Raw genomic sequence first — 25,607 nt, 5'->3', positions numbered from 1 at the left:
AACTTGTTTCTTATTTTTGTTATTGTTAAAATACAAATTTAATGGAGAATTATTATAATTTTTTTAAATTTTTATTTTCTTTGTCTTTCTTTCTTTTCTTTTTTTTCTTCTATGTCCAGCGAGGGTCCCGGCCCTCGCCGGTCGCAGACCGTCCGGAAAAAAGCTATCGTTGAAAGGTTATATACCACCTATGTGCACTTGTATCATATCCAGTCACTTTACATGAACTCACCCAATAGGTAGCACGTGATTTGATTTAGCACGATCAATGCTTTGTGGCGTTGAAGTGTAAGAGATGCGAAAGCGTTGTTACAACTAGTTTGTGGGGAGGCGGCGTCAAGGTTGTGCCGAGAATCCGAATACAGGATACAGGATGATTATCATCTTAGGGGATCTATGAAGACGGAGATGGCCTCCCGTATGCAAACTGGTTGGGAGCTAACGTCACTTTTTGATGATGCCACAGCAAAACAAAACGAGTTTGTTGTGCTAAATTGGTTTGCATGTCTCCATCAAGTGATATGATGCCCGAGTTAAACTGGGCATGATACGATCGTTGATATGCAACCCGCAATACTTTCATTGGGAATGACCTATCGAGCTTTTCTTAAATGAGAGAGCATGACATTGATAATTATGTTTCCAAAATGGTTTATCAATGTTGTAGTTTAATTGCTCCTCTTTTATTAATTTCTAGTGACTGATCAAATAAGAATTCGATCTGAAAATCTTAATGCTTCATTGAGTTTTTCTTTTCCTTTCCAGAATTATCTAAGCATCGTGAGCTTAATCGACAGGAATCAATCGGACGAAAGCTCTCGGAAATGTAAGATGCGCAAACATTAAAGGGACTGTCCAATAATTCGGATGCCAAGCGTTCAGGATTCGTAGTAAGACAGAAAACGAAGCAAATATAGAAGAAAGAAGAAGCTAGTCGCGAGGTCGAAGACGGATGGGAAGTCCTTTCACTGGTATAGGCACGGGGTCGTAGATTATTTTCTCGTCGGGATTGACCAGACTCCAGCGAAAGCCACTGAAGAGATTGTGCAAGAACACGAGTAACTCCGCCCTTGCAAACTCGAGCCCCAAACACATCCTTGGCCCGCCTCCGAATGGGACGTACGTATACGGAGCAGGCCCCGAACCCTCGAATCTCGATTCGTCGAAGGTGAGCATTCTCGGGTGGTAGTTCGGGTCTGTGTGTGTTGAACATGCGCTCCAGTGTAACTGCGCATGACAGATCAATGAACAAACGAGTAAGCCCACCGTTGCTGCCTAACTCTTCTAGGACAATGAACGATGATATGTTGCGGAGAATGAACAAATGCATTACCTTCCGGCCTTTAGGAATGGTGTATCCTTTGTACGTGAAATCAACCAGGGCCTCGCGGAAAGAACCATATATTGGCGCGGTCATCCTCATGACTTCCGAGATGGCATTCCACGAGTATCTCATCTTCTGCAAATCCCCCCACTGAAGAAGCTCTCCTCGTGCCTTCAATGCCGCAATTTCCCTTTGCTCTGGCGAATGCGAATGTTAAGTACGTAAATGTAGGCTGATGGAATTGCACTGGTGACTAGGGAAACTCAGGGACAGAGAGGGACTAACCGGCAATGACCTTCTCAAGTACATGAGGCAGCTTACTCAGGTACTTGATGATCAACACTAGAGTCGAAGTGGAAGTATCATGGCCAGCGAATAGGAGGTTCAACATGTTGTTTATGATCTCCGCCTCGGGCATGAGCTTCCCGTTCTCGTCCCCGTTCACAATCAGGTGCGACATGATGTCTTGCGAAGGGGACGCCGTCTTCCTCTCCAGCTCTGTCCGGCGCCGCTTCACCAACACCCGGAGCTCCTTCCTGATGGAATCGGCCGCTTTCTTCGACCGGTAAAAGTTTGTGCTGGGGACGTCGAGGGGGAGACCGACGACTCCCCTGAGGAACATGTGGAAGTGGTCGGCGAGCCTCGAGATGACCTGCGGGTCTGTGATGCTCATGAACAGCCGGCACGCGAGGCTGAAGGTGTGCTGCTTCAGGGTGAAGTAGGCCTCCAGCCGATCTTTGCCTTGACATATATAAGCAATCGTTTTTTATTGTTGATAAATTAACATTTAGAAATTGCTCAAGCATATGTTCAGAGATGCCAATCCTAATATCACGTTCCATTAGAACGAATATTTATCTAGGGAGATACTTTTCCATGTGCGTTTTCTTTTATAAAAGGGATAATGACACAAACAGTCCTTGAACTTTGGCCCAATGTACAATTTGATCCCTGAACTTTTAATTTGTTCAATGTAGACCCTGAACTTTAAGCTAATGTTCAATGTGGTCCCTGAATTTTTTATTTGTTCAATGTCATCCCCGAACTTTTAGCACATGTTCAATTCAGCCCCTGAACTATATGAAAATGTTCAATGTAGTTCTTGAACTTGAATTAATGGAAATGACTACATTGAACATTTTCATATAATTCAGGAACTGAATTGAATATGTATCAAAAGTTCGGGATGACATTGAATAAATTAAAAGTTCAGGGACCACATTACACATTGGATTAAAGTTTAAGGACTACATTGAACAAATTAAAAGTTCGAGGATCAAATTACATATTAAGCCAAAGTTTATGGACTGTTTGTATCATTTTCCCTTTACAAAATGATTTCTCGATTCTAAGATTTCAAATACCAGACGCACCCCTCGTCAACGTGATTCATCCGATTATTTCGCAAATCTTCATCATCGGTGCACCATCAATTGGGAAAGTGACAAGCCAGTCGTGATTTAAAAAGTAGAGCGTTGACAAAACCAGTGAAGACCCGTATTGCGAGGATCATATATATCTTTAGAACGAATAATTAAAGTCGAGAATCCGATAGTATCCAATGCAGAGATGCCATGTTCCAACACAAATATCTGCAAGCAATAGATGTTTTTTCTTTCTTTGTTTTTAGGATAAACAAGCAGAGTTTTACTTCAGCTACGTATTCATATCTTCACGTTAGAAACTCGTTTTGATAGATCCAGTCAAACGAAGTTTAGAGAGCCCAGCGAGATCCACTGTGGAAATCAGAAGAGATGCAGATCTCAAATCTAATTAATGGTTAATGATGGTTGATTAGGCGCGTACCTTCCCAGTGAGTCCTGAGATGGTCCTTGGTGACCTCATCGATGACCCCAACGATCCTTATGAGCGCCTCCGGGTTGAAGAAGCTCATGAACATCTTCTTGTCCGACCTCGCCTCGTCGCCGGCCTTGGAGACGAGGCACCTCCCCATCAGCTTCCTGACCGAGCTCGGCCACCACAGCGCCACCTTCTTGCTCTCGTTTGAGAACAGGAACTCGTTGCTAGCTGGCCCGCACAAGATCGCCATCCGCTTGCCCAGCAGCGAGGTCTTGAAGACGGGGGAGTTGTACTTGCTCATCTGGTCCTGGACGAACTTCTCCAGGCGCCCGCCGTGCTGGCAACGGAGGAACTCGAGGCTCTCGCTGATGACCGGCCACCCGAAGCTCCCCAGCGGGAGTTTCGGGCTGGCAGTTTTGGGCTTGAGTAGTTGGATGAAGGCGAGGACGAGGACGAGGAGGAGAGCTAAGGCCGGGACTAGGGTCAAGACTTGCATGGCTTCTCAAAAGTTTCGCTTCAATAAGGAACGAGGGAGAGGAATGTTTTTGAGAAGAAATGTCGATCGAGTGACGGCGCTGGTGAAGTTGGGGCTTTGCATATGAGAGCGGACTTCTCGTGTTTCATGCCTTTCGATGCCGCAATTATTGAAGTTTATCTTTGCCATAGAATATAAGATTTGTAGATAACGTTGGGTTTACAATTTTGTTACCTCAAGACACCCACTAACAACTGACCTTATTGACTTCGGGGAACGAACGTTGGTAGCTATTTTATGACATGAATCGGTCGGTCATTCGCGCCCCATTCGCCTTTTTTCCTCCTGAACCTTAGGAAAATGTCTGAGTCGTTTGCCAGCTATGCGTATGCTGTAATTGATTGTTGTCATCCGGAGAGATCACCAAGATGGAACTCAAGTCCGAACTCATTAACATATATAGTTGGACTCATCTTTACTAAAAAATTTAAGTCAAAAAGTTTTGAGATAATTAACTAGGGTATATTAATTGCTCCACACCACTTCAATTTTCTGATGTGAGCTTTCTCTAACACAACTCACTCGTGCATCTCAACATAGATATCGTCTCGCGCCCGAGATAGATAGAGGCTTGGATGAAGACCGATTATCTAGGATGAACAAGATCTACTCGCACTCCCCCCTTATGTTTAGGTTCGGATTCAACCTAAAACTGCAGCATAAAGATTCATAATTGGGTGAGTGGGGGAATGAAGTGTTTAGAGGGCTTTTGAAACTAAGGATCTTTTCGCTACCACGACGTGCACATCCGAGTTATAAGATAAAGACGTGATTTAGGTTTCGATTTGAAATAACGGGCCAAAGAATTGATGCAAAAACACCACCCATGGATAGCGCACACAGAGGGCCACGGAAGGTGTGAAACCGTCTAGGCATCTCCGTCATTGACGTGCGGGACTCTATTTGCTTTCTCTCTTGTATGTCTCAATGCCATGAGCTATTTCGCCTCTGCCTTCTCATTAGAAATGTTGAGATACACAAAACAAACGGGACTTACAATGTAATTCGGGTGCCAAAGCGTTTGGGCTTTCATAGTAAGGCAAAACACAAGCAAATAGCTTATTGGTAATTAAGTACCAGATCAAGTGGCTAATCTCCATAGAATAAAGAAGGGTTAATATCACCAAAAACCCCAAACTATACCCACCGTGACACAAATGTTCCGAACTCTTTTTTTTTTTTTTTTTTGGTAACTCAGGGAACCCCCGCACGGCCGACAGCCGGGGAGTAAACCCTGGGGGCGACACGTGCTAGCCACCACACACGTGCTCCGAACTCTTTTTTGTGTCACTAAAAACCCTAAATTTGCCCATTGTGACACAAATACCCCAAACTTTTTTTTGTGTCATAAAAAACCCCGAACTTATACCGGTGTAATAAATATACCCTGGATGGAACTGTAATAGATGGTATATATGTCACACATGTATAAGTTTGATTTTTTCCGTGACAGAAAAAAAAGTTTGGGATATTTGTGTCATAGTAGGCATACCTTGGGAGGGTTTTTTTTTTTTTTTTTGTGATATTTGCGTGGTAAAAAAGAGGCTCGTCGCGAGGCCGAAGCCGGATGGGACGTCCTTTAACTGGTGTAGGCAGGGCGTTGTAAATTGAGAAATGCTGATGTAACTGTCCTTAATCCATTACGAGAATAACATGTTCTGGGCCACAAAAAATAAAAAAATAAAGAATAATTAAAAATTGTTGTGGAGTCCACTTCTTCAAGAATTTGTGGCTCATAATATGGTGTTATTCTAATAATAGCCCAAAGACTGTTATGCTAACAAAGCCCATTTTTTTTCCAAGAATTATCAAAAGTTTATCCTAAGCATTGCGAGCTTATTTGACAAACATCAAGCGGACGAAGGCTCTCGGAACTGTAAGATACACAAACATAAGGGAATTTCAATTATTTGGATGCCAAGCGTTTAGGCTTCATGGTAAGGCAGAAACAAGCACGTAGCTTATTGATGATGAAGTACCGCATCAAGTGGCTAATCTCCATTCAAGAAAGAAGAAGCTAGTCGCGAGGTGGAAGACAGATGGGAAGTCCTTCAACTGGTATAGGCATGGGCTCGTAGATTATTTTCTCATCGGGATTGACCAGACTCCAGTGAAATTGATTCACCAGATTGTGCAAGAACACGAGCAGCTCCGCCCTCGCAAACTCGAGCCCCAAACACATCCTCAGGCCACCTCCAAATGGGACGTACGTATACAGAGCATGTCCCGATCCCTCGAATCTTGATTCGTCGAAGGTCAGCGTTCTTGGGTAGTAGTTTGGCTCTGTGTGTTAAGCATGTACTACAATGTAACTACGCATGATAAATCAAGAAATAAACGAGTAAGCCTTTATCCAAGAACGAAAACCGCGTTGCCTAGGGCTCGTCCATTTCGCACTGCAGGCCCGTTTGAGTACGCACTCTCAAGAAGGACATAAGCAGGTATGATGTATTAACAGAGAATGAGCAAATCCATTACCTTCCAGCCTTTGGGAATGGTGTATCCTTCGTACGTGAAATTCACCATGGCCTCGCGGAAAGAACCGTATTCCGGCGCGGTCATCCTCATGACTTCCGAGATGACATTCCAGGAGTATCTCATCTTCTGCAAATCCCCCCACTGAAGAAGCTCATCCCTCCCCTTCAATGCCGCAATTTCCCTTCGCTCTGGCAAATGCAAATGTTACGTACGTACATGTAAGCCAATGAAATTGCGCTGGTGACTAGGAAAATCAGGGACAGAGAGGGACTAACCGGCAATGACCATCTCAAGTACATGAGGCAGCACACTCAGGTACTTTATGATCAACACTAGAGTCGAAGTGGACGTATCGTGGCCAGCGAATAGGAGGTTCAACATGTTGTTTATGATCTCCACCTCAGGCATGAGCTTCCCGTTCTCGTCCCCGTTCACGATCAGGTGCGACATGATGTCTTGCTGGGGACACCATCTTCTTCTCCAGCTCCGTCCGGCACCGCTTCACCAACACCCGGAGCTCCTTCCTGATGGAATCAGCCGCTTTCTTCGACCGGTTAAAGTTTGTGCCAGGGACGTTGAGGGGGAGGTTAACAACTCCCTTGAGAAACACGTGGAAGTGGTCGGCAAGCCTCAAGACGAGCTGCGGGTCTATGATGCTCATGAACAGCCGGCACGTGAGGTCGAAGGTGTGCTGCTTCAGGGTGGAGTATGTTGGAGTTGGCGAATACTTCAAGGGCCTTTGTTCTCATACCAGGCATGCCCACGTGAGCTTAGAAAAATCAAAGTATGAACCGACAACATGTGATCCCTACGCGCGGAATGTCGGGGGTCCCGCTTCCTGGACAGCGGGCGCGGGTTCCGCTCCCCAGTGAGCGGACAAGGGCAGTGCCCCCGAAACAAAATCGGGTTTACTGACCCGTTTGTTGTGGAATCAAAGGGATTCGGATGGCTTGGGCTTTTGGCCCATTTTAAGTCCTATATATATTGTACTCGTATGAAAGATCTTTGTAACAAGTGGTTGTGGTTGAAAACCTAAATATCATAGTGGAATCCCTTTGCAGGACGTAGCCCTATTCTGAGGTGAACCTGGATAAACTTGTGTGTCAATTTTTTTATTATCTGTGTGATTATTCTGATTCTATTTAGGATATAATCCCATTGGAGTAGGCCTCCAGATAATCTTTTCCTTCACATATAAATGCAATTGTTTTAGTTTGGTGATGAGTCAACATTTAGAAATTGCTCGAGCATATGTTCAGAAACGCCAATGTTAACGTCAAGTTCCATTTGAATATTCGTGACGACTAACTCGCAAGACTAGTTTTAATCTCGAAAGATCCAATCGAACGAAGTTTAGAGAGCACCGTGAGATCCATGTAGAATCACAGACAATGCGAATCTCAAATCTAGTCAATGATTAATGATGGTTGACTAGGCACATACCTTCCCAGTGCGTTCTCAGGTGGCCCATCGTCACCTCATCGATGACACCAACGCTCCTCATGAGCGCCTCCGGGTTGAAGAAGCTCATCAGCATTTTCTTGTCCAACCTTGCCTCGTGGCCGGCCTTGGAGACGAGGCAGCTCCCCATCAGCTTCCTAACCGAGCTCAGCTACCACAGCGCCACCTTCTTTCCGTCGTTAGAGAACAGGAACCTATTGCCCGCTGGCCCACACAAAAACACCATCCGCTCGCCCAGCAGGGAGGTCTTGAACACGGGGGTGTTGTACTTGTTCATCCGGTCTTGGATTAACGTCTCCGGGCTCCCGTCGTGCTGGGAACGGAGGAACCTAAGGATCTCGCCGATGATCAGCCATCCGAAGCTCCCCGGCGGGAGGTTTGGCCTGGTGGTTTTTGATGTAGCTAGCAAAGATCACCTAAACGGGGGTGAATAGGTGATCTAAAGATTTTGATCAATTTTTAAAGCAGAAACAAATGATCAAGATTGAAGTCTGAAAGATATTTAGATTATGAGCAGACTTTATAGACAATGTGCTAGTGTGCAGTATAAAAGATAGAATAAAAGTTTGGGGATAGAGAAATTGCACACAAGAAATTATAGTGGTTCGGCTTAGATCAAGCCTACGTCCACTCTCCAACGCTAACAGCCTACTGGCTGGATTCCATTATGTGATAAAAAAGAATTACAAGTTCCGAGTGATATTACTCTGTGAATGATAGAACTCTCTATCTTATACAATCACTTTTACAAAATGTCTCTCAAGATCTTAGTGTTAGGCTCAGGAAATACAAGTAGTAGAATCGGAGTATGTTCAGACTTTGGACTTGTTGATTTTTGACTTCGTTCTCTACCTTCTGCTCCTCATTAATCTTCTTTTATACTCATTCACTTCCAAACTAGCTGTTGGACAGTCTTCAGAGGATCATATTCCAATTTTCATCTTGGAAAGATTTGTATAAAATCGATTGAGTAGCCGTTGGTTGACAAAATCTGAATCCCGCTGAATCTGATCTCCCATACAATCAGAATCTTAGTTTCCATAAGTAGAGCTTTATCCGTTGTGAGATATACTTGCCTTAATGTTTGATTGTCAATCAATTTTGTATTTTAGCCTTTTAAGATTGAGTCGATCAAAACTTTCCTTCTGTTATAAATCTTTGTTCATTTAATAGCAAATGCATTGGTGGATGGATATACACCCCTGAGTATCGTCGATCTGACATCATCGAACTGTTTAGTAATCGTGTTTGGTCTGCATCTGAGTAATGCCCGGAAGTAAATCCTTCACCTAAAGCTGCTGGCACCGATGTCGGGGCTAAACTTTGCGTAACTTTGCAACACGCGGTGAAAGTTATATCAGTAATCCTATGATCTTTACTAATCAGGAATATTGAGGGTCTTCAGCTCTTGAATTCTTTCTGAAGCACATCCTTTCGATAGCTCGAGGCAAGTTGTAAGAAGCATGTGTTAGACTTTGATTCGGAACTGCTTTTGTGCCGAGGAAAACCCTGGAAAAATGCGACCCGATGAAATCGACAACAGCTTACGCACGGGACAAGAATAATTGTCGATCCGTCACCTACTGATCTACACCTCATAATGGACATTTCAATCTGCTCAAACCAACTGCAACCATTATTACATTACCACGCCACACTAGCAGTTTCAATAAAACCACGTAAACGTAGGCACAATCACAAAGATGGACTCATGAAGGTTGTGACTGAAACGTCCACCTGCAACTTAACGCGAATTAAGCTTATTGATGTTAACTTGCCAGCTAAACAACTCGAGCTTTAAATAACACACCGATGGGAATTAACATCGCAATCGATCATAATGAGGTCGAATGCGAATCGGAAGTCCTTGTGATGGGATCGGCATCGGTTCGAACTTGACCTTTTCGTCGGGAATTGCATTGGTCCATTTGAAGTTGTTCACTAGGTGGTGAAGGAAGACGAGGATCTGAAGCTGAGCGTAGTCCTTGCCGAGACACATCCGAGGGCCGCCGCCGAACGGGACAAACGTGCATGGGGCGGGCAATGTGCTCCTCGTGAACCTGGACATGTTGAATAGCTTCGGGCTCGGGAATACGGCGGGATCGTTGTTCGTGGTGAGAGGACTCCACATCAGCTGTGTAACGTAATTTGATCAAGTAAGCTTAATTGGACTATTGTTTTTGTCAATGGATCATAGTTACTACGCTTAATTAGCATAAAAGCCGCCCTGTCACGGCGCAAGTTGTGATAATTAATGCCAATTTCATGGGTCCTGAGGTGAACAAAAATTTAACCTTTTGTAAACTCTTTTAGTACCTATAACATCGCCTGAGATAATTACCTATAAACTTATTATACGGATGTCAATTCAGTCATAAACTTTTCAATTTTACCAACTTAGTCTTAAACTTCCGATCAATTTTCGTTGGAAATTATTAACGTGGCATTGAAAAGTTTATCATTAAACCGTCATCCGTACAATAGATTTAAAATCAATTGGGCAATTTCCTCAACATCCCTCGTCTGTAATGACCAATTGACGCGCCACGAAAAGGGAAAGTTCTTTCAAGTTATTGTCTTATTCATTTGGTGATGCTCCAAACATGAACAAAAACTAATCTTGCGATCTTCAACTATTTTTACCTACAATTTGTAACTTCGTGTAATTAATCACGGTTATTTCCAGCATTAGTTATAAATTTCCTCGAAAAACTAATTTTTTTTATAACTACACGAAAATCATTTGGATCTTCTCTTTTTAGTAACAAGTATTAATAATCATAATTAGATCGATCTTCATATCAATTTGAAAGCGTATTATTTAAAAAAAATTCCTTCAAAAAATCTATTTCTTAAGATAGCGAGCGTATTTTTCAATTTTTTACATCGGAGATTATGCTAATATTTTTTTTCTTTCATTGACAAAGTGCGGGACAAAGGTAATGCTTTGCATGAACAATTCATTCATGTTTGATTACTACTAAACAACTAATGTTCCGTTGTTGAACATCGAATCTAATTGTGATCATTAAATCCCATTATTACTCTTTTGACTTTTGTGAGGATCTTAGAAAGTACTTGAGAATCTAAATTTCAAAAGTGTTTTGAGATTTAAAATCGATCTAATGTGCAAGAAGATGTTACAATGTTCCTTTTCTTTAATATCAAATTTGAAGATAACCTTTTTTTGTGATAAAAGAATTCAATTAAAAGAGTATGAGTGTATCATCAAGCATTACAGCATCAACACATATTAGAAAAATGCAATAAAATAATTCAATTTCGATACTCGATATAAGATTTGTGTGTATCAATTCATACACTGCCTCTATATAAAAGATAACCCTTGATAAATTAAGAAGTAATTCACTTTTAGGGAAAAATCATTAAAAATCCTAAACTATGCCCATTATGACACATTTACCTTAAATTTTTTTTGGTGATACAGAAAATCCTAAACTTACACATATGTGACAAATTTACCTTCCGTTAAGGTTTCGTTGACGAGCACAATTAAAAATCTGCGTATGTGGACGACGGAACGCAAACAATGTTGACATGGCGTCCATGTGGATTAAATGAAATAAAAATGACTTGTTTTGGCTGGAAAATCATTTGACAGAACTTCGATGGTGGTAAATGTATCAAACGAGTACAAGTTTGGAGTTTTTGACGTCACAAAAATATGTTTGGGGGTAAATATGTCACCACGGGCATAATTTGAGGTTTTTGATATCGTAAATAAAAGTTTATGGCAAATATGTCACACTGAATATAATTTGAAATTTTCTGTAACATCCCGAATTTTGACCCGTTATCGGGACCAATAAAGTGTACATTAATTTTCGTTTGATTTTAGTAGGTCTTGCCCGGACTTGATCAATCACGGGATACTAACCAAATGGGAAAGGCTAAATAGGAAACGGTACGTGGACCAAGGACCCGATCGCGAATGAGCACCGATTTCGAGAAACGTCGAGGGAATATTTTGGGCCAACATGGGCCGATCTTAAGAAAATGACGGATTTGATATGGTCAGTAACGTACGATCGGATCGCGGGTGATTCCGCATGACCGAAAGTACGACTGACAAACGAATCCTGAATTTAGTCCGAACGATCGCGACCTCCGGCACTAATGATAATTCCTCACGCTCTCCCGAAAATCGAGGCCAGCACAACTCGGACAATCCTAGGTCGATATGCGTAACCCCTAAACAGCCGCCCGTTAGTGAGAGGCCCTAAAACTTCAAAACGAGCAAATTTGATCGCCAAATTGGACCCGAACTTCGACGTCGAAATTTCGAGGGTGTTTGCGACTATTTTGCGATACCGACGTCATTTTAGTGTGGCCACATATGTTTGGGAATAGTACGGCTGAAAACTGAAATTTCGACAAAAATTGAGAAAATTACAATTTTGCCCCAGGGGACCTCGATGTCCGTTTCCGAGACCAAACGAGGTTATTTTTCGAAACCGATGCCATTTTGGAGTGGCCACGCATGTCGGGAGTGCGTACGGTCGAAAATTGGAATTTCGACCCCGGGACGAAAATTTACGGTTTTACCCCTCCAAACTTTCGGATTGACTTTCGAGGGCTTAAAGGATGGTTTTTATGGATCCGACACCATATTATGCTGGCCACGCATATATAGGACCGGTATGGACAAAAATTGAAATTTCGATCCGGGATCGGAAAATTACGAAAATGCCCCTAGGCCCATTTTGACTAATTCCGAATTTTGACCAAATTTTGGGACTTAACCAAGGTCAATTGGATTAACTAAGGTCTGGTCAGCCAATGGTTAGGGGCAAATGACCATTTAACCCTTGTATTATTGGATAAGAGCAAATGGTGACCATTGGATTAAAGGCAAAATTGTCCAAAGGCCTTAGATTTTGACACTTGGCTTCCGCTAACCCAAGCTTGGACCAGCTTTGACTAGCTGAACTCTCTCTCTCTCTCTCTCTCTCTCTCTCTCTCTCTCTCTCTCCCCCTTCACTTCTCTCTCCTTCCCCGTCCATTTCCTCCACGACCGTTCTCCTCCACCGCCGGTGCCCTTACCGCTTGTGTCCACGCCGGACCACCGTGCCGGAGCTTGTCACCGCCGGACCAGCCGCCGTCCCGTGCCACCTCGCCATCCCATCCTCTCATCCCCCGTCTCACTCTCTCTCTCACTCGTTTCTCTCTCTCTTGGCCGCGGGGACAAGCACCGTGGGCGCCGCCGCCCATCGCCGGTGCCCCGCCGCCGTCCTCCACCCGTGCATCGCCCACGCCGACCACCTCACCCTCACCGTCTCTCTCTCTCTGCCGTCCTCAGCCACCCCATAGCAGCCTCCCTTGTTCGGCCTTGGGTGGCCGAGAACTTCACCGGCGCCGCCGTGGACCGCCGGCTTGCCCTGGAACGCCGCCGCCGATTTCACCGCGAGTCGGTAATTGGCCGCCCGTTCTCGTCGTCCCGAGTCGGAATTAGGCAAGTAAAAATCCCTAAACCCCGAACTAGAATTGATTGTGCATTCTAGGGGTAATTTAGGGGTTAATTAGGCTTAATTAGGGCCTAATTAGGTTTATTTGTGTGTAAGGTGATTAGGGTATATGATTAGGGCTTAATGAGGTGGTTTAAATGTGGTTTAGGGCCTAAATAGTACTCTGTCCTGGTACTGTTCACACAACCGAATTTGTGCAAATTGCCTAAGTTGGGATTTAGTTGGTTCATTGATTATTGACTTGAATTTAGGCAATTGGGTGGCTATTTAGAGCTTGTATAAACCCTATTGGGCGATCCCGTGATGGTGAGAATGTCTACTGAGATTGATTTGCCAAGGCGGGCCTTAGGCGCATTAAATTGCTTTGGAATGATTGCGCGGAATAAATGTTGGATTGATTGGATTAGAATGGAATTAATTGAATGTGCCGAGAGTGCGTTAAATTCATTTAATTGGTGGATAATTGTACTCGGCATGTTAGCTTTGGTAATTGACTTGAATTCCCAGGCATGTGATCCGCATATCATGTTGTAAAATAACTGGACTGGAGTGCATTGTTATACATGCCTGTCGTTTTATCAAATTGTTGGCCTTCTGGTCGGGCCTACGGGTCGTTTTATCAAATTGTTGGCCTTCGGGTCGGACTTACGGGTCGATTTATCAAATTGTTGGCCTTCGGGTCGGGCCTACGGGTCGTTATAATCAACTGTTGGCCTCCGGGTCGTGGCCTTCGGGTCGTTATATTTGTGGGTCTTCGGGTCGGAATAATTGCACGTAAGTATTATTGTTGTTGAATGCCTAACCTGCGGGGCTTCGAGATAATGTATTGGGCTGTAAGCCCAGGATAATTATAGTGTTTTACTGGTTCATTATTGGCATGTTTGAATTACCTGTCTGGAGGTGTACATTAGCCTAGTTTAGGATTAGGGGTTATTTACTCGCTGAGTTTCATCTCACGGTTGTTGGAAAACCCTACTTTTCAGACCCCCGGCAGTGAGGATGGCCGAGCCGCTCGTGCGTTTTGGGATTCCCCACTTCATTGAGAAGACTTTTTCCGTACATCCAGTAGGGGAGGGGAATGCGTACATTAGATACTATACTCTAGTATGGGTAGATGTTGGAGAGTTGGAGTCTGCGATTCATGAGTATGTGGCGTGGAGTTATAGGAGCTCCGATGGCGTTCCTGTGGAGTGCGAGGTCGATGAGGTCGAGCCGATGGACATGGAGCCGGATGATGATGATGAGATGGAGCAGCAGATGGAGGAGGACCCTGAGCCCGATGCTATGGATGCTGAGGACCAGTCCGAGGAGGCTGAGTCCGAGCTAGAATCGTTAGATTCTGATGAGGAGTTGCCAGATAGTTCTTTCTCATCAGAGTCTTCTGATTCTGACCCGGACTGGGTCCCCTAGGTTGACTTGGACTTTAGCTAGAGTGGGCTGCACCCTTTTGACCGAAGCCCACCTCGGTTCAGCTTAGTAACCCTAGCCATGGATCCTTTTTTGACCCTCATGGCTACTGACCGATTCGATTAGAGGTGGCCACGGGCCGGTTTTGGCCCGGAACCGGCCGGAACCGGCCCGTGGTTCGGAATCGGAACCGGCCCGTGGCATACGGTCCCGGTTCCGGTTCCAGAAAAATTTGAACCGGCCCGGAACCGCCGGTTCCGGGCCGGTTCTGCGAAAAAAAAAAGAAAAAAAATTAAATAAAAAATAAAAAAAAAAAGGCTGCGAGGCTACGGCACGGCTACGAGGCCATCTTTGCGGCGGGAGAGGGAGAACGGGGGCAGGCCAGCGGCCCAACCAAAAAAAAAAAAAAATTTGTTTATCCGCAGCAGGGCCTGCAGACGTGCAGGCCCGCAGCACCTTGCGGCTGCGGCCCGTTGGGGCAACGGCTACGCCCCAACGGGCGTTTTTATAATAATAATAAAAAAAAACACATAACCGTTGCAAAATTGCAACGGTTATGTTTTATTTTTTTTAATTCTAAATTTTCTTCTATTTTTTTTCTATAAATTCTCTCAAATTCTCACAATACACACACAATTCTCTCAAATTCTCTCCAATTCTCTTCTCTCAAGTCTCAAATTTTCTCAATACTCGAAATTCTCTCAAATTCTCTGAAATTCTCTCAATTTTCTCAATCCACGCAATTCTTTCTTAATTCTCCCAATTAATCCGCTCAATTCTCTCAATCCATTCGAAAAATGGCAAGTGGAAGTCGAGTGCCAACTGGCAAAGGTAAGAATATCGCGACGGAATCCCATCATTCTTTTGATCCTCGTGAATATGCAGATTTTCAAGATGATGAAATCAACATTTTTCACGATGTGGAGCGCGTCCCGACGCAAGAAAGTTTTCATCCTCCTGCTGAAATATCTACAACAAAGGAAGCGGAACGGGAATTTACATCCGACATTTGGAATCACTTCACGAAAATGGAAAGGTTTGATATCGGTCAAAAAAGGTATGATATAATTTGTAAATATTGTGGAAAAATATATAAATATACAGGTGGACAAGGATATGGAACATTTAAACGACGTCTTATGAGCAAACATCCAACCGAAACGGGAATCGATATCGGGCAACAACAAATTTCCGGGTACGTCAATCCTAACACTTCCCCTTTATTTCGTTTTAATGAAAAAACTTATAAGGAAGAATTAGGCAAATTTATTTCCGTTGAGCATTTAGCATTTAATTTTGGAGAAAGATTTGGTTTTAATGAATTTGTACAAAAAGCATGTGCTCCACAAGCAAAACGTGTTTCTAGAAATACAACTAAACGAGTAATTAAAGATCTTTACAAAAATGGAAAAAATGATTTACAAAATTTTTTTTATGCAATTTAATGGATGCGTGCATATAGGTAGTGATATTTGGAGTGATCATTGGCAAAATCATTCTTACATGGGCATAACATGTCATTGGATAGATGACGAGTGGACTATTCAAAAAAGAGTTATTGCATTTAGAGTTTTCGATGATCATCATACGGCAAATAATATTTATAGACTAATTAGGCAAGTTTTAGAAGAATATTATTTGCTTAACAAAATTTTTTCAATTGGTTTTGATAATGCCGCAGCAAATACTGCTTCAATTGCCGAGTTAGAAAATATTTGTAAACCCGCTTTTGGCGGAAAATTTTTTCACATTAGATGTGCTTGTCATGTTTTAAATTTATGTGTACAAGATGGTTTGAAAACTCTTGATATTTTTCTTCAACCAATAAAAACGGCGATTCAATTTTTATGGAAACATCCCAAAAAAATGAAAGAATGGGGTAGATTTTGTAGAGATAATCGCAAAAAGCCAAAAAGATTTCCAAGAGATGTTCCAACTCGTTGGAATTCTACTTTCCACTTGCTTAGTGAATCTTTAGCATATAAAGATTTATTATGTGCATTCATTTCTAATAATATACCTGAGATTAATTTATACCCACAGGAGTGGCATATTTGCCAAAAAATTTTAGATCTTTTAAAGGTTTTTAATGATGCAACTTATACTTTGTCTGGTGTTTATTATCCTACTACACATTTATTTTTAGTAGAGTGTACTAATATTGTCGGAACTTTTGATGAATATGAAAATGATGTTGAATTACAACATACTATAGTTGCAATGAAAATGAAATGGCTTCATGGGATAATTTTAGGGTATATATATTGTACTCTTTTTTTTTTTAAGATCGTTGTAACGAATTGTAATGTGCTTAATGATAATTTATTAAGTTGAAGCCCTCTCTTTCTCTCTTGTCTTTTTGTCCCCAAATTTGAGTACAATTTACATTTTAATCACAATTTATATTAAATAATGTTCTATCACAAGAATAGTATTTTTTTAATTTTTTTTATTTTCATTTCTGTTTTTCCTTTTCTGTTTTTCTTCTTTTTCTTTTCCTTTTCCTTTTCTGTTTTTCCTTTTTCTCTTTTGTCTTTTTTCCTTGTTTCTGTTTTTTAAAATTATAATTTATATTTTAATTTTTTTTTCTTCCTCCACGGCCGCCGGCCAGCCATGGCCGGGCCGGCGCGAGATGGCGGGGCGGCGGGGTCGCCGGCGTCGGGCGGGCGGCCCTCGCCTGGGGCCGGCGAGGCCGGCCTCGCCCGGCCGCCGGCTAGGCTGGCTCGGCCTCGCACACCAGCTAGCGAGGCTCGACCTCGCCGGCGTCGGGCGGCCGGCCTCGCACGGGCTGGGCGAGGCCGGCCTCGCCCACGGCCGCCGCAAGGCTCGGCCTTGCACACTGCGCGAGGCTCAACCTCGCCGGCGTCGGGCGAGCCGGCCCTGCGCGAGTGGCGAGGCTCGACCTCGCCGGCGTCGGGCGAGGCTGCCTCGCCCGGCCCGGGCGAGGACCGGCCTCGCCCGGCGCCGGCGAGGGCCGCCTCGCCTAGAGGCCCGCGACCTCCGCGCCGGCCCGGCTATGGCCGGCCGCGGAGGAAGAAAAAAAAAAAGAAAAGGAAAAGGAAAAGAAAAAAAACAGAAAAAAATAGGAACCGGCCCGGAACCGGTTCCGAACCGGAACCGGCCCGGAACCGGACGGTTCCGGTTCACACTTGGCCACGAACCGGAACCGGTCGGTTCCGAACCGTGGCCACCTCTAGATCATTCGATGTTAGTTGTACTTCTCGTATGTGGATATTGTATATACTATTATCAGTAAAGTGTGTATACGTGTTTTAGTTTTATCATCCTGACAATCTTGTGTTTTGCTATTCATGGTTGCTTTGTTTATTGTCCGGGTGTATATATATATATATTATATACGTCATTTCCGCATGTGTCGTGTTTTTCTCTGATTTGGGTTTTCGGGTCGGTGACGTAGCCTGAGAGCGTCGCACCACAATTTCGACCTGTACGCGGGATGTTGTCGCTTCGTGGGGTACGGGGCGTGACATTTTCGGTGGCTCTTTTCCTTTCTTTTATTCTCCTCAATTTAAATTTTTTATTTTTTGATAACTAACCGGGTCGAAAGATTTGAAATCCTACCTCGATTTGTGCAAAATATTATAGAAGAAAGGGAAATGAGTAGAGAACGGTCCCGTTATTTTCACAAAATGAACGGTCAATTGCTAACCCCTAGTTTTAAAGTTGGAATGTGGGATACATAATGAGATTTCCACAAGTTTAAAAAGGCACATAATGAGAGTTTTTTTTTTCAGTTTTATTTAAAGAAACAAATGATAATATTAAAACAATAAGTAACATATGAAGGATTCATTTGCAACTTTTAAAATAATGGATATTTTCTTGGAACAAAGGTTTAATAAGACGATGACGAGAGAGGGAGAGAAAATCACTTTTCGACTGCTTCATCGTGATTCTAAGTTGCAATGTTTCAAGTCCTTGCACATCTTCATCTATGAGATTCAAATACACAGGGTAATTTTTTCGTCTACTAATTTATTATTTATATTTTGATCTTGTCTTTCATTCACCTGTTTTATACAAAATTGATATCGCTAGTCTTGATTTCAGGTCATCAGAGAATCCCTCTATATCAATTTGATTTGATTGAAAAGAATTAGGAGCCATTCAATGCACAATGAATTTGTTATTAGTTATAATGCCAACATTTCAAGTGTTTTTCATTTTTGAATTTTGATAGATCTTTCCAATGACATTAATGATTTCCTTTTAGTTAGTTTAATATTTTTCTACTTGTAATTAGCTATATTTGGTATTTAATTTTTTTCTTTTTATATTCAAGAAATTTCACTTACTAGAATTGGTGAGGGTTTCCCTTTTTTTTTTTTTGGTCGAAGAGGGTTTCCCTTTTAGATTGGTCCTTCTTGCGCCTTTTTAAATCCTCTAATCTTAAATTAAGCCCGGTAACAATGGAAAGTCAAAAAAAGCTTAAACCGGACAAAGCAGTATGCAAGTTTCCTCCATTAAAAATTGTGGCTAGTATTGCACCGTCAGAATTTTATTCTTACGGTACCGTTATGGTAGCCGGGTCCTAGAAGAAATTATGTTTCTTTTCACGTACCTTCCGTCCCTTGGGAATGGTAAAACCACCGAAGGTGAAATCCTCCAAGGCGACTCTGAAACCTCCAATAACAGGCGGCACAAGCCTCATGATCTCCAAAACCACGCTCCATGTATCTCTCATCTTCTGCACATCTTCTCTCGTCAATCCCTCTCCCGCTGATTTCTTTTGCATGGCGATCTCTCTCTGCTCTGCTCGTAGCAATTCCCAGAAAGACATTGCATGCATGCACGAACGAAAAGATTATCAACGACAGTAAAACAGATGGATAACCACAAGGGTAAGGAGACTCACCAGCCAAAACTTTCTCGTAGACATGAGACAACTCTCCGAGAAACTTGATCACCATGGTCATGGTGCAGCTCGTAGTGTCGTGGCTCGCGACCAGCAGCATGAGCAGGTTGTTGATGATCTCCGACTCGGTCAAGAACCGGCCATTCTCGTCCGCGGTGACCATCAAATACGACAGCAGGTCCTGCGTCGGGGACGCTGCCCCCTTCTTCTCCATGGCCGCCCTCCTCTCCTTGATGATCCCTCGGAGCATCTTCCTGATGGACCTGGCCGCCCTCTTCGCGCCATGGAATCTCGTCCCGGGCAGGTCGACAGGGACGCTTATGACGCCTTCGAGGAATGCGGCGAAGGGGCGTGCGAGGTCCGCAATCTCTCGTGGATCGCGGATGCTCAGGAAGAGCTGGCACGTGAGCTCGAAGATGTAGTGCTTGATGGTCGGGTACACGAGCACCTCTTCTTTGCCTTTAATGATGCCGAAGAACATCAGGACAATAAGAAGATCGTCGCTCAAAATTTCCATGTTTCTGTTGTCCTGAACTATCAAAGTTTTCTACATATTCCTCAAATTTTCATTAATGACGTTGAGAATATAAGAAACATGAATAGTCTAGAGATCAAAGACTATAGGCAATACAGTGGTCCTGTAATTGCCACAGTACGGGGAGAGTTTTAATTGGCTTGAGAAGTAAGGTAATTAACGAACTAAAGAGACCAGAAGTTTCAATGCCATCAATTTCTCGATTAAATTGTTTACATATACATTGAACTTCAAGAGCCAGGTCCTTTTGAAGGTGATATATTGGTGTGGACTCTTAAGTGTTTCTTGGACCTGCGTTTGTCATTCACATGGAGGTTTATGGTTCTGGGTCAGTAATATAAAGTCCGAACTCCAAGGTTAAAATACCCAAGCTGTATCTTCGTGGGCAGATAATTGACATGTAGATCATATGGTATATAGCTATACCTTCCCAATTAGCTTTGATATGATTGCAAGTGACTTCATCCATGATCATGGTGAACCTCCTGAGGGCTTCCTGGTCGAAAATGCTCATTAGCATCCTCCTCATCACCTTTCCTTCCTCACCGGCCAGGGTGATTATACATGAGCCGAGCAGCTTGACCGCCGAGCTCGGCCACGACACTGTCACCTTCCTGTTCTCGTTGCCGAAGAGGAACTTGTTCCCCGCGGCGCCGCAGAACACAGCGGTCGGCTCGCCGAAGAGGGATGTGGTGAAGACGCACGGCCCGTGCTTGTCGACTCGCTTGTCCAGGAAGCTCCCGGGCCTCCCTTCCCTGCCCGCACGGAGCAGCTCTAGGGTTTCGCCTAAGATGGGCCATCCAAATTGGCCAGGAGGAGTACCGTGGGGAGATGATTTTCTGGAAACTCTTCTTTTAGCGATGGAGAGGAAAACGGCTAAAGTGGGGAGGGCAATGAGGACAGCGAGCAAGTATGAAGCAGGTAGTAGTGAGTCCATGATGAGTATGCGCAAAGGGATTGCGCATAAGCGTCTTTTATAACCTGGAAACTCTATTAGGGCCCGTTTGGTTCGGCTTTTCAAATGCTACTTGGGGGAATGCAAATACCTTTAGGTGAAAGTCACTTGGAAAAATGCAAGTGATGTTTGGTAAAAAAAAATTTGTGAAGCTACTTTGGCCTAAATAGTGTTTAATAAAAAAAATTTTGCAAAGGGCTTTGGCAATTTTTATTTTTAATATTTTGGTTTTGCCTCGAATACTGTTCATCTTTTTCACCGTGAGGGTGGCCGGCGAGGGTGGCCGGCAAAGGGCCGGCGAGGGCGGATCTGGCCGACGAAGGGCCAGCGAAGGGCCGGCGAGGTCGCCCGACCCAAGCGACGGCCGCCTGGGGTCGGGCGACCGCCCAGGCGCCGTCGCCTGGGTCGCGCGACCTCAGGCAACGTCGGCCTGGGTCGTGACCCTAGCGACGGCCGCCAGGGTCGCAACCCAGGCCGACGTTGCTTGAGGTCACGCAACCCAGGCGACGGCGTGTGGGCGGTCGCCCGACCCCAGGCGGCCGTTGCCTAGGTCGGGCGACCTCACCGGCCCTTCATTAGCCAGATCCGCCCTCGCCGGCCCTTCGCCGGCCACCCTCACGGTGAAGAAGATGAACAGTAACATGGGCAAAATCGGAATAAAGAAATTTGAGTGAGGGCAATTTGGGAAGGGAAAAATAGGCTTCAGCATTCCAAATGCTAGGCCAAAAGCCTTTTCCCAAAATGTTGAACCAAAAGAGGCCTTAATTAGATCTGCCTAACTGATTTAGACCTGTCAAGCAGGTAAATTGGACGGATTTGGATCGGGTCAAATTGACCGATTAATCCATTTATTCGCAGTGCGAATTTCTCGATCCATACTCTACCCATATAACTAAAATACTTACAAAATTAACCCAATATAAGAAAACTTGTTTCTTATTTTTTTAAAATTATATTGTTAAAACATAAATTTAATGGAGAATTTTATATACTTTTTTAAAAAATTAGATTTTTTATATATTTTTTTCTTTTCTTTTTCTTCTACATCCAGCGAGGGTCGCCGGCCATTGGGCGAGGGTCCCAGCCTCGCCCTCGCCGGTCGCAAGCCATCTGGAAAAAAGCTATCGTTGAAAGGTTATATACCACCTATGTGCACTTGTATCATAGCCAGTCACTTTACATGAACTCACCCAATAGGTAGCGCGTGATTTGATTTAGCACGAGCAATGCTTTGTGGCGGTGAAGTATAAGAGATGCGAAAGGGTTGTTGCAATTGGTTTGGGGGAAGGCAGTGTCAGGGTTGTGCCAAGAATCCGGATACGGTATGATTATCATCTCTGGGGTCTATGATGATAGAGCCGGCTTCCCGCACGCAAATTGGTTGGGTAACGTTGCTTTTTGATGTTGCCACGGCCAAACAAAACGAGTTCGTTGTGCTAAAGTGGTTTGCACGTCTCCATCAAGCAACATGATGCCCGAATTAAATTGGGCATGGTATGGTCGTTGACGATGACGATGCAATCCGCAATAATTTCATTGAGAATGACCCATCGAGCTTTTCTTAAATGAGAGAGCACAACATTGATAATTATGTTTCCAAAATGGTTTATCAATGTTGTAGTTTAATTGCTCCTCTTTTATTAATTTCTAGTGACTGATCAAATAAGAATTCGATCTGAAAATTTTAATGCTTCATTGAGTTTTTCTTTTCCTTTCCAGAATTATCTAAGCATCGTGATCTTAATCAACAGGAATCAATCGGACGAAAGCCCTCGGAAATGTAAGATGCGCAAACATTAAAGGGACTTTCCAACAATTGGGATGCTAAGCGTTCAAGCTTCATAGTAAGACAGAAAACGAAGCAAATATAGAAGAAAGAAGAAGCTAGTCGCGAGGTCGAAGACGGATGGGAAGTCCTTTCACTGGTATAGGCATAGGGTCGTAGATTATTTTCTCGTCGGGATTGACCAGACTCCAGTGAAATCCAATGACGAGATTGTGGAAGAACACGAGTAACTCCGCCCTCGCAAACTCGAGCCCCAAACACATCCTTGGCCCGCCTCCGAACGGGACGTACGTATACGGAGCAGGCCCCGATCCCTCGAATCTCGATTCATCAAAGGTGAGCGTTCTCGGGTGGTAGTTCCGGTCTGTGTGTGTTGAACATGCGCTCCAGTGTAACTGCGCATGACAGATCAATGAACAAACGAATAAGCCCACCGTTGCTGCATAACTCTTCTAGGACAATGAACGACGATGTGTTACGAAGAATGAACGAATGCATTTACCTTCCAGCCTTTAGGAATGGTGTATCCTTCGTACGTGAAATCAACCAGGGCCTTGCGGAAAGAACCATATATTGGCGCAGTCATCCTCATGACTTCCAAGATGGCATTCCACGAGTATCTCATCTTCTGCAAATCCCCCCACTGAAGAAGCTCTCCTCGTGCCTTCGATGCCGCGATTTCCCTTTGCTCTGGCGAATGAGAATGTTAAGTACGCAAATGTAGGCCGATGAAATTGCACTGGTGACTAGGGAAACTCAGGGACAGAGAGGGACTAACCGGCAATGACCTTCTCCAGTACATGAGGCAGCTCACTCAGGTACTTGATGATCAACACTAGAGTCGAAGTGGAAGTATCATGGCCAGCGAATAGGAGGTTCAACATGTTGTTTATGATCTCTGCCTCGGGCATGAGCTTCCCGTTCTCATCCCCATTTGCAATCAGGTGCGACATGATGTCTTGCGAAGGGGACGCCGTCTTCCTCTCCAGCTCTGTCCGGCGCCACTTCACCAACACCCGGAGCTCCTTCCTGATGGAATTGGCCGCTTTCTTCGACTGGTAAAAGCTTGTGCCGGGGACGTCAAGGGGGAGGCCGACGACTCCCCTGAGGAACACGTGGAAGTGGTCGGCGAGCCTCGAGACGATCTGCGGGTCTGTGATGCTCATGAACAGCCGGCATGCGAGGCTGAAGGTGTGCTGCTTCAGGGTGGAGTAGGCCTCCAGCCGATCTTTGCCTTGACATATAGAAGCAATCGTCTTGGATTGTTGATCAATTAACATTTAGAAATTGCTCAAGCATATGTTCAGGGATGCCGATCCTAATATCACGTTCCATTAGAACGAATATTTATCTAGGGAGATACTTTTCCATGTGCGTTTTCTTTTACAAAATGATTTCTCGATTCTAAGATTTCAAATACCAGACGCCGCCCCTCGTCAACGGGATTCATCCGATTATTTCGCAAAACTTCATCATCGGTGCACCATCTATTGGGAAAGTGACAAGCCAGTGATGACTTAAAAAACGTAGAGCGTTGACAAAACCACAGTGACGACCCGTATTGCGAGGATCATATATATCTTTAGAACGAATAATTAAAGTCGAGAATCCGATAGTATCCAATGCACAGATGCCACATTCCAACACAAATATCTGCAAGCAATAGATGTTTTTTCTTTCTTTGTTTTTAGGATAAACAAGCAGAGTTATACTTCAGCTACGTATTCGTATCTTCACGTTAGAAACTCGTTTTGATAGATCCAGTCAAACGAAGTTTAGAGAGTACAGTGAGATCCATTGTGGAAATCAGAAGAGATGCAGATCTCAAATCTAATTGAAGGTTAATGATGGTTGATTAGGCACATACCTTCCCACTGAGTCCTGAGATGGTCCTTGGTGAACTCATCGATGACCCCAACGCTCCTCATGAGCGCCTCCGGGTTGAAGAAGCTCATGAGCATCTTCTTGTCCAACCTCGCCTCGTCGCCGGCCTTGGAGACGAGGCACCTCCCCATCAGCTTCCCGACCGAGCTTGGCCACCACAGCGCCACCTTCTTGCCCTCGTTCGAGAACAGGAACTTGTTGCCGGCCGGCCCGCACAAGACCGCCATCCGCTCGCCCAGCAGTGAGGTCTTGAAGACGGGGGAGTTGTACCTGCTCATCCGGTCCCGGACAAACTTCTCCGGGTGCCCGCCGCGTTGGCAACGGAGGAACTCGAGGCTCTCGCCGATGACCGGCCACCCGAAGCTCCCCGGCGGGAGGTTTGGGCGGGCGGTTTTGGGTTTGAGTAATTTGATGAAGGCGAGGGCGAGGAGGAGAGCCAAGACCGGGACTAGGGTCAAAACTTGCATGGCTTCTCAAAATTTTGCTTCAATAAGGAACAAGGGAGAGCAATGTTTTTGAGAAGAAATTTCAATCGGGTGACGGCACCGGTGAAGTTGGGGCTTTGCATATGAGAGCGGACTTCACATGTTTCACGCCTTTCGATGCCGCAATTATTGAAGTTTATCTTTTCCATAGGATATAATATTTGTAGATAAGGTTGGGTTTATAATTTTGTAACCTCAAGACACCCACTAACAACTGACCTTATTGACCGTGGGGAACGAACGTTCGTAGTTATTTTATGTCATGAATCGATTGGTCGTTCGAGCCCCATTCCCCTCTTTTCCTCTTGACCCTTAGGAAAATGTCTGAGTTGTTTGTCAACAATGCGTATGTTGTAATTGATTATTGTCTTCAAAGATGACCCATCTTCTCCTAACTCTAAATTATATGTACGGATAAACTAGGAAGCATATGAGTTGTTAAAGTCATGTAAAACTGGAAAACATTATGTCAAAAGGTTTAGGACTAAATTGTCACAAAAAAAAAGGTTTAGAACTAAATTGGCACAAATGCAATAGATTTAAGACTTTTTTTTTTGATAATTTTCCCCTTTTGAATGAGGCCTTTAGGTAGTTG

At 44.0% G+C, this 25,607-nt stretch overlaps 3 protein-coding genes and 1 pseudogene across 3 annotated transcripts; all 4 read right to left on the bottom strand.

The window, feature by feature from the left end:
* Window positions 1-802: 802 nt before the first annotated feature.
* LOC115668579 (beta-amyrin 28-monooxygenase-like) lies at window positions 803-3,710 on the bottom strand. The gene is made up of 4 exons (XM_056309975.1): window positions 3,131-3,710; window positions 1,610-2,065; window positions 1,334-1,521; window positions 803-1,227 (listed from the first exon to the last, which is right to left on the bottom strand). The coding sequence occupies exons 1-4, from the start codon at window positions 3,618-3,620 to the stop codon at window positions 931-933; spliced, it is 1,431 nt and encodes a 476-aa protein (XP_056165950.1). The 5' UTR covers window positions 3,621-3,710; the 3' UTR covers window positions 803-930.
* A 1,966-nt stretch (window positions 3,711-5,676) lies between these two features.
* LOC130137691 (beta-amyrin 28-monooxygenase-like) lies at window positions 5,677-9,235 on the bottom strand (annotated as a pseudogene).
* LOC115667884 (beta-amyrin 28-monooxygenase-like) lies at window positions 9,214-20,847 on the bottom strand. Its single transcript, XM_056309369.1, has 4 exons — window positions 20,329-20,847; window positions 19,368-19,826; window positions 19,074-19,264; window positions 9,214-9,732 (listed from the first exon to the last, which is right to left on the bottom strand). The coding sequence occupies exons 1-4, from the start codon at window positions 20,837-20,839 to the stop codon at window positions 9,418-9,420; spliced, it is 1,476 nt and encodes a 491-aa protein (XP_056165344.1). The 5' UTR covers window positions 20,840-20,847; the 3' UTR covers window positions 9,214-9,417.
* Window positions 20,848-22,638: 1,791 nt separating this feature from the next.
* LOC130137645 (beta-amyrin 28-monooxygenase-like) lies at window positions 22,639-25,164 on the bottom strand. Its single transcript, XM_056309371.1, has 4 exons — window positions 24,511-25,164; window positions 23,422-23,877; window positions 23,146-23,333; window positions 22,639-23,038 (listed from the first exon to the last, which is right to left on the bottom strand). The coding sequence occupies exons 1-4, from the start codon at window positions 24,992-24,994 to the stop codon at window positions 22,742-22,744; spliced, it is 1,425 nt and encodes a 474-aa protein (XP_056165346.1). The 5' UTR covers window positions 24,995-25,164; the 3' UTR covers window positions 22,639-22,741.
* Window positions 25,165-25,607: the final 443 nt, after the last annotated feature.

Source organism: Syzygium oleosum, unplaced genomic scaffold (genome assembly GCF_021117445.2).
Source record: "Syzygium oleosum isolate NSW1041296 unplaced genomic scaffold, Sole_v2.1 Sole_v2.03, whole genome shotgun sequence".
NCBI lineage: Eukaryota > Viridiplantae > Streptophyta > Magnoliopsida > Myrtales > Myrtaceae > Syzygium > Syzygium oleosum.
This window is presented reverse-complemented; position numbering and strand designations above follow the sequence as displayed.